At 37.7% G+C, this 9,797-nt stretch overlaps 1 protein-coding gene across 1 annotated transcript; it reads right to left on the minus strand.

Annotated features, from left to right (window-relative positions):
- Positions 1–5,286: 5,286 nt before the first annotated feature.
- On the minus strand, positions 5,287–9,345 carry LOC136513399 (uncharacterized). The gene is made up of 5 exons (XM_066507409.1): positions 9,188–9,345; positions 8,792–8,968; positions 8,459–8,560; positions 6,087–6,329; positions 5,287–5,685 (listed from the first exon to the last, which is right to left on the minus strand). The coding sequence occupies exons 1-5, from the start codon at positions 9,305–9,307 to the stop codon at positions 5,473–5,475; spliced, it is 855 nt and encodes a 284-aa protein (XP_066363506.1). The 5' UTR covers positions 9,308–9,345; the 3' UTR covers positions 5,287–5,472.
- Positions 9,346–9,797: the final 452 nt, after the last annotated feature.

The following is a 9,797-nucleotide window of genomic DNA, read 5'->3' on the forward strand; positions in this document are numbered from 1 at the left end:
TTCCCTCTACTTGGAGGGGTTCTTTGCATATGTACACACATGTATACTTGCCCCTTTGGGCCTGGAATAGAGTTGGTTGGTCACTCTCTAACAATTTTGAGGTCAAATTACTTAATTAGTGCACTAATTACTCAATGTTATGCTCTAATTAGCCAAGATTACACTACAAAAAATATTATGATACATGACATTCACAATTTTTCATAATGTCCTCACAAAATGTCCAAAAAACCATAAAATGTCGTAGATTTATATCCATGACGTTTTATGACCATCATAGAATATCTCAAGCCCATTTAGGCTAGGCTAGAACCAAGCCTTTGTGACAAAATTCACTATAATAAAAAGCTGCCACATATAATGTTTGCTACACCATCATTGGATAAACATGCATCACAAGACATAGCAATCATACAAACATACATTGATTCATATATTAGCAAGTGCCTAGCTGTCACAATGAAAGTAATGATTGCTAACCTCTTTGCCATATTAAACAAAAGAATACAAAAAAAATTAAGTGACATTTAGTACCATAGTACTGGCTTTCTTTGTCTCCTCCCTCGGCAGCAGCAAAGTAAAAGAAATCAATATCCTCTAGTGTGTCTATCATGTTCCCTTCACAGTTATATATGCAAATCTTCATCAAACTAGACTTTTGATATTGGATGGGAAAAGGGGACGAAACAAACAAACCTGCTACCATCATTGATAGGAACAAGGAGCCGACTAGAGGGTGGTGAAGTAGTCATTTCTGAATCCTAATCGAGCCAACCAACCAGCACAAATGTAGAATTAAACTAAATTGGTCCAGACTCAACTAGACCCCTCTATCACAAGTGCCTAATAAAAGATACAACAAGATTTTTCTAAGACACTGAGCTAGAGAGAGCTCACCTAATCAAGTCTAACAGACAAGGTCACACAAAACCTATACAACTAGTCAAGTAAGCACAAAGCAAGCTCCTACAAATACTAGTGAGCAGAAGCACAAAGCAAGATACACTAGCACAACTCAATAGGTAGCTACACAAGCACAACTAGAGAGCTACACAACTTGGCTACACAAGCTAAGCTTACTTAGCTACACAAGCTAATTAGCACAAAGAGTGAAACTAATTAACTACACAAGCTAACTAACTACAAAAGAGCCACACTACTTACTAGCACAAGTTTTGTACACCTAAATACAACCTAGTGAGATTACAGAATGCAAACCAATGGGAAAACAAAGTTGGCATAGTTATTTTTATCTTGAGGTTTGGTGGTTTCCCAACCACTTAATCCTCATTGAGGCAAGCCGAAGGTTACCATTGATCCTCTTGCTCATGGCAAGGCCGCAAGCTTGCTCTCACCCCTCAAGGTGTGCTCCCAAGTTGAGCTCTAGCACTTGATCTGGATGAACCACTTTGATGCTCTTCACACCTTGCTTCTACTTGAGTTGCTCTTTGCGATCTCCCACGGGACGAGCACAACACCCCTCACAATGTGATATCACTTCGGAGCACCGCCCAATCTCTGTGTATGCTATGATAGAGTCCACAAGTGTAACACCCTAAAATTTGATTCTCTTAAAATAGAGCTCAAATGATTTAATTTTGTATTTTTATGCTCATGAAAATATGGGGAAATAATAAATTTTCATTAGCTTAAAATTTATCTTAAGGTAAAAACATGTTTGATGCATTCAATGTCGGTCACACCTTGCATTTCTATGTGCAAAATGTGTTTTTAAATACATTTAGGAGACGAATATCTATCTTTAGGAATTTTTCAGCTTCTTTCTGTAATTTAATTCCTACCTACTTTACCTTAATCTTTATGCTCCAAGTTCCCAACAATTTTTCATGCACTCCAAATAATTTATTTGGGTTCATCATGTTCAAAAGTGTCTCTGGGAATTCTCCCCAAATTTTTGTAGGTCTCGGAGTATTTTTCGTGGCTTAAATATCTATTCTGGATTTTTCTAGAATTATTTTATTCATGAAATTAATTAATTTCAAAAATAAATAATATATATCATTTTCCAACCAACTCTCAAAGCCCAATTGCAATAATCTTAATAAACCCTAAAGGCCCATGCATTTATTTACTGATGGGCTTTAATGATTATTTAGGCCCATTAGTAAATATGGAGGGTGCAACATTAATTAGTACCATATTGCTAGTTGATGTAGATGTAGGGAGTTTTTCTCCCTATAAATATATATCAACCCCTTGGGCAAAACACACTAAAACTACCGTAAGGGAAGCCCCTCGTGTAGTAAATTAGATTTTTCTCCTCCTCTCGTCGCTGCCGTGCTGCCTAGCCTGGCCATCCTCTCTTTCATGCAACAAGTCGAGCCCACCCCTGCGCAGCTGTTGTTGCCATGGCCGTGTGGTGGCTGTATGGGAGGCCAATGGATGAAGACGAGGTAATTACGAAATTACCACCCGTTCATAATATCCTCGTCGTATATTCGTTTTAAGTCCGTTTTGAGTCGTTCCAATTGCGTTAGATTTGTATCGATGTGAGTTACATGCTAGTGTCATCATTTTTCATGTCAAGTGACTTATATATATATATGCTTAAATATTAATTTGATTAATATGCATGCAACTAGTTTTTATAAATAAAAGCAACATAATTATATACAATGCTCTTTTGAAAATAAGTTTTAGCATGACTAGTTGCTAACATAAATATGTTTCTAAATTATAATATGTTTAGTCTAGACACATATATCAAATTTGATTAGATGATCTCACATGTCAGTTTGTATTTGCAAGTTAAAGTGGAATTGGCATAAATGATATCAAAATATTTATAAATAAAATATGATTAGCTTCAACTTAGTTTTTAAGCATAAATAAGATTTGTTTAAAATAAATTAATGCTACTCACATAGTTTTTCCTAATTAACATAAATCAAGCTTATATTCTTCTCTTTTCTTTTATAATATAAAACCTTATAGTCATTTCTTTACAACAGTAGTTTCGATTAGCGTGCTTTTCATGTCTGTGTGTTCGTAGCGACGTGTAGAACATCTTTAAAACCTTTTTACTTGTTGTTTCATATGTTTGGTGTGCTATTCTAATTTAGTTCTATTATTTGCTTTTTGTATGATTGTATGTATGCTTGTGTGGTGCTTTATGATCATGTCCAGTCGGTGAGCTTTACCTGTTGACCAAGAAGGAGTTCCATTGAAGGTTTGGACTAGAAGAAGGATCTGAGTCTAAGGCAAGTATAGTATGGGATCTTGCTCGTTGTCCTATACACCTTTAATCATTTAATTCATAATGCATGTGTATACCTTGAGTACCACTAAGGATTTCCTAATACTTTGTTACCCTGTACCTTGATACCTTTGGGATATTGCATTGGGTAGTATGATGCTAGTGCTCAACTAAAGCCATGATCTTGTAACATGACTAATGGTGTATGCAATAAACACTAAAAGATGCTTTTTAGCAACATTGAACAAGGAGGCTAGAGCATTAGGCTATTTTTATGGTACTCTAGATTCCTCTCCCTAAGGACTTATCTGTAAGTGAATATCCGAGACTTACAGTACAACTATGAGGGCTACATGGCTCTGACTTTAGCTCAGTATGAGGATCTTTTCTAGCTTGTTAGTGGTTACCTTTATTGGCATAAGAATGGCTTGATGAATCAGGTATAGTGCGACCTCTGTTCCCTTGTGTATAGGTTGCGTATCATTGTGCCATCAGAAAGAGGGGCTCTACATCTGTTTGTCGAGTGAATCTAATGGCCCTAACTTGTTAGACGAACCTTTAAAAGGCTTCATAGTGAACCATGCCGACCTTCCTTGGTAGTGGGTTAAGAGGCTGATCATCTCGTGCGAAAGGGTAAATCACGACTCATAGTGAAAGTGTACAACCTCTGCAGAGTGTAAACCTGGTATATCAGCCGCGCTCACGGTCACGAGCGGCCTTGGACCTTTATGGAATGGATGATGAACACTGATGATAAAGATGCTCACTAATGATTACTGTATATGCTATTCATTATTCATGTTTACTTGATCATGTATTTATATGGACTTGTGAATAAACTTGTTGCCACCCAATTGCTAAAAGATGACTCATTAAAAGCTAATTGCAGTTAAACCAATGTCAGCCTTTTGAGCCTCATGAACCCTATGTTATATTTGTTGAGTACGACATGTACTTACGCTTGCTTTACTTTTTAAATCTTTGAAAAAATCTCGGATTGGTACCAGATTGCTAGAGTTTGGAGGAATGAGGCTTGTGATCAACCAGTCAGTTGTCTCTGTGGAATTGAAGTCTTCCCCGAAGATCTAAGTTGTCTTTCCGTTGTTTGGTGTCTAAGGTTATATCCTTTATATTAAGTATGTTATATATTGAGCATTGTCTTTCGATATTACCCTTATTTGTAGCTATATATGAGATTTGACTTTCTGGGCTCACATATGGTGTGTATCTGGTATTGTTCTTAAAATCGGGTGCTACAACAAGCTACAAAGCTGTCTAAGATCGGACGCTTGACTAGTGTAGCTAGCTACAGAGTATACTCTTCCTATATATAACATGCATATCATATCGTTGGGGCTGGCAGTGGTGTTTGTAAGTACATCGTATTCAGTTTACAACAATCTTATAATTGTGAAAACATAATTCAAGTACGATGGCGAGAAATGAAATAATTCAAGCTGCCTCTATTAATCATTAACGGATTTAAGTGCATCCACCTCTCTTAAGAAGTCTGCCTCTGTTAGTCCCATTAAAGGAGACAGGCGCCACTCCGTTAATGGGGTTAACAGAGCGCACTCACCTCTAAAAATATTGATTAATAGTGACCCTTTACCAAAGGCGGACACTGTGCCCACTTCCATTAATAAAAAACGACCGCCTCCAAAAACATCCACAATAGTAGCGACTCATGTGTTTGTGACATTTCTATCATATATGGACTGATATGTTTGTGAGATTATGAATGGTTTGTTGGTATTTGTAATATCCAGTTCATCTTTTATGTTTATATATATGTTAAATTCCCTAATGTTTCACGTGTCTTTTGTTCAGCCGCTAAATGGCTTAAGCTGCTATTTAACCCATCATTGCTTCTTAGTCTGTAGAAAAAAATGAGACGCTAAAGGTCATAGCCGGCTATCTAGAACTTTGACAGTTTGGATGGCCCACGAATTCTCATGACATCTCATATATAATACACAGATCATTCAGAATCTGGTATCCCAATCATTCGGAGCTAATCGACCAGACATCATAATCATCCTGATCTATTATGATTTAACCTCCAAGAATTCCATAGTAATCGAGTTTAATTTATTAAGTTTTTTGAACAGTTTCTTAAGGTCATATATAAAGTAAAGACAAGGCTTCAATCTCGTCTTCCCGTCTTTGCTGCTCAGAGTAGAATTCTTGTACACTTCGACAAGACGAACTGTGCAAGTGCAATGGTATGTATGAAGAGGAATTTCCATTTGCTTTTATCGAATATGAAGATTCCTAGTCTGATCTCTTCTTTGCATTCTCTCAGAATACTTGACAATGTCGATACCAGAGGTGTTGCGGCCACCAAATGCAGACTCCAGCTTGTCCAGGTCAAACATGTCAGCCATTATTCTCTGGCTTTCGGAATTGTTAGTGTAGACAAATTTCACTTTCTCTTTCAGCTCTGGCTCGATGAAGTAATTTAGTATCTACAAAAGCAAGTTTTCAGCACTAAGGCATGCAGATGTTCTGGAAAGCACAGTTCAGGGATGCAAGGGTACATTGTCAGTTCCAATATTCAACTGAACCTACAATAGAAGTACTACTATGTACATTACATGTGCACTGGGTGCACTCATCAGTATTTGGGGTCGAGCATACCATTCTGAACATATAAACTTTTCAAGAAACAAATTATCCATTGAACATGTCTTTGACATTAATTCCATTGTAATATGCCATAAAAATATAAAACACAATATACATTGACAATACAGTTAATGAAGTAATATATTATTATTTCTATGAAATGTTTGACGACCTATATCTGAATTATGAATGGTGTTGTTAAACTTAGAAGAGTATAGTAGTGCTTTCGGGAATACTGTACCTTCCAAAAGGATTCGAATATCTTTGGAGGGTTGCAAAGAATTGCAGCTCCTACCAAACCTGGATAATAGTTCTGAATTATGTGCACTGATTGACGTGACTCCGCCAATGGAGTACTTGATACTGTCCATCCACTGAAATCAACTACCCAAACAATATTTTCTTGTGCATTTTCTGAGCTCATGGTACAACTTTCCAAGTTGTAAACTAGTAGTTTGACCTGCTCCTTCGCTGGAACTAAGCTCTGTTCGAACACGCATTAGTATTAGCAAAATATATGTTATGGACAAAGAAGTAAAAAACTATTCTTCAAATTTAAGAAATCCCTAGCGGACATTGGTATGATCTCCCAAATGTAAAGTTAGTATCAAAAATTTTTTGCATGATGTTTGAAGAAAATGATGCCAAAACATATAACATACATATTTCTTTATACAAAACATTTTAATGTTATTTCATATGCCAGATATTAAGGCTTTTTGCTATGGTATTGGGAAGTGATTGTGGACGACGAGCGTGACCTCAGTATTGTGGCCTCCTTCCAACCCCACGAGGGTACTCAGGCTGTCAGGCACTAATGTTGACAACATACAATCCAAACTCCACAATCAGATCCGAAAGACTGTCTCATGCAACTAAAGGCAGAATAAAATCTACTACAGGCAAGTACATTGCTACATATCAGCAGTCTTAAAGACTATCTAATGCAATGCCACGTAGTATTTTTTATGACATGGAGGAGAGACAAGAAGCTAAGAGAAAGAGGTAGTTGTTTCGTGAAGCAACCATCTCATCAGGAAAAAATTAGGAGTTACCACGGGAAGACCCGGGGGCTATCCACGGAGTTACCCGGCCAGGAGTTTGGCCCTTGCGAGGGGCTCCAACAAGGACTAGTGGGCAGTGCAAGATTCTCGATACCTTGGGAAAAATCGACCATCAACGGGAGTTTTCATTCTCTACCTCATTTATACTTCCATGCTTAATGGCATCTCTTGGTTATATGCTTACCTTTTCTAGACTAGTTTGTAAGGTTATTTGATAGGATTAAAATCTAGGTTGCATAATTCTCATGTGTTAGTGATAGCAAAACTTAGCAAAACAATAGTACACATTTAGATAGATCTTGTATAGTTTTTGATAAGTAGGTTTTAGTTGGTCATTAGTTTTGAATTACCTCGTTCGTTCCTCCTTCTAACCGTCACTGTCCCTTCATCCCTTCCTGGTGTTCCATGTATCTAAACAATCTCTCTTTGATTTGGATCATATGAGCTGTGAAGTAGTACCATCAATTGCACTCGTCTTGTGAAGCACAAGGCATTTGTGTCCACTTATTTCTAATGCGAGAAGTACAAGGCATATTAGCAAATTAGTACTGTCATTTTAACTGAGCAGATTTATTGCCATTTTATCATTCCAAAATCACAATTCAAATGATGTTCACTCATACCGTTTTATGCAGATCAAACGAGCAAGCATTCAAGGAAGTGGTCATCATTAGGCACGAAAGAATTGGTGAGTATGCGTTTGATTTTTGCGATCATAAATCCAACTGATTATGTGACAGTATTATGATTATTTTTGGTGCATTTCTTTTGTGACACCTCATTCAGGTTTTTCTCAGGTCTTAATAAAATGATTGATACTAATTTTTTTTCCTGCATTAATTTCTTCCATATAGAAGTTCTAGCTGTCTTGCAATAGTTTTTTATTATAGGTGTTCTCTTTCTAAGTTAGATAAGGTAAGCAAACCCTGAATTCTGCTGAACCACTCATATACAGTGGACCAGTGGTACATCTAGAAGATTTCTCCTTCTGGAAATGGATCTTCATCTGTATTTTACCTAGTGTTGTCCTGAATCCTAATGTAGTACCAGCTTGTCCTAGGAACATCACTTAGAATTAATAGAGGTTTATGGAATTGTCATAGGCAAAAAGTTCAGTGTTCTAAACAAATAGTCTGTGGGCTAAACTTGTAGATTTACTTCTTGCGTTTCATTTCTGAAATTGTGCATCTGTGCTAGTTTGATATGGATGTGATATTGTCCATGGATATTGCCGTTGTCATCCATACTGGGGTATTTCATAGCATGGCTGAGATGAAAGTGTACCATTAGTACACAAAATTCTATTGACCACAAAAAATTGAAGGAAAAAATCCTAAAAGTACCATTAGTACTTACCGACTACTTTAACAAAGCTGATAGAATTAATACAAAAATTCTGTTCATATTAGCGTGCATAGGAAAAATGTATCTACTCTATTGAAGCTATATGTTTTGCACTTTTATATATTTTATTTTATTTACTGGAAAATGTTTGTGTGCGTGATTTCTATATTTATTTTGGACAACTAGATGAGCTACTAAAACTGACCTTTATTGACGGCATTGTTACCATCACAGTTCGCCCATTCTTGTCGAGGTAGTCAGCTATATACGCTTTCTTCATCAAATGCTCCCTTTCAGCAATGTCTTCCTGACATAAATTCCAAGAAAAAGCTTGCTCTTTGTGACTAAAGATAACATAAACACAAAAGAATACATAACAGTGACCTTTTACAACAATATAAACTTGTGCCTATATATTCGGGTCGAATCATACGAGTTCAATTTTTATCTTAAATTCCAAACGTCAAAGAAATATACACTCCCAGGCCAGCTCAGTAAGGCAATATACATATCCAATAATATACGGCTACTGACTTACCCAACGGATTTTGTCCGGCCTGTACTGACGCCTCCACTTGACAGTTTCTTTGAGAGCCTTGGTCGCTTGCACCGTGCTCCAGTCTCTAGTACGGAGGAAGCGGCGGATGGTGGAGTCCGTCAAGAAGCCTGGCATCTCTGTTGGCAGGTCACCCAGGAGTTCCCGTACCTCATTTATCTGTATAAGTATGTCCATATCGACAAGTTAGAGTTACTGAAGACCATTTCTGTATTCTGTAAGGTGCGCACTAATGAATTTCCTGCGGAAGTTCTTACTTTCACCGAAAAGGAGATGAAGATTTTATACTTTAGTTAACCACCGTTTTATTCTGTACAAAAACGATGCTGCTCTACTATAGTATATACGTAATGTAAGCGGCTGAGCCTAGCGTCTGACCTTTGCCTGCTGTTCATCTGAAGACGCCTGTTTCTTCAGCTTTGCCTCGCTCCTGCTCTTGAGGAGGTAACTCATTGCTTGTGCTCTGTTCTGGGTTTCTGGATATATACCTGCACACATCCACAGGAGTTGCTCCTCGATTTATAGAGTTTTCTTGCGTGTGCCATTCCCTGGTCAGCATCATGGAGACGAGGATACGAGAAGATCGACGGATGAGGAGATGGTAGTTGAGCTATGAATGCGTTCAACGATGTACCGGTTCTCCCTTGCGTCTGTGTCATGGTTCACGCCGAATTGAAGGTGGTCGGCCAGAACAGCTCTTGTATGCATGTGCAGTGCAGGTGCAGGTGTGTGTGTGTTTTGAATCAGTGCAGGTGTAGTTGGCTGGTAATCGTTAAGAACGAGGAAGACACGGCTGCAGTCACTCTGAATTGTCACCACACATCAGTAATCACGAAGCCATGGAGCCTATGGTCCAGCCACGGCGAGGATAAATACTGTAATTTTCTTCTAGCTGATAAGGATGGTCAGCTGAAGAGATTAATTATTATGATGGCACCTAAACATTCTTCCTGTGAAATAAGGCCTGGTTTGATACCAATTAAGTGTA

Source organism: Miscanthus floridulus, chromosome 16, assembly GCF_019320115.1.
Source record: "Miscanthus floridulus cultivar M001 chromosome 16, ASM1932011v1, whole genome shotgun sequence".
Lineage (NCBI taxonomy): Eukaryota > Viridiplantae > Streptophyta > Magnoliopsida > Poales > Poaceae > Miscanthus > Miscanthus floridulus.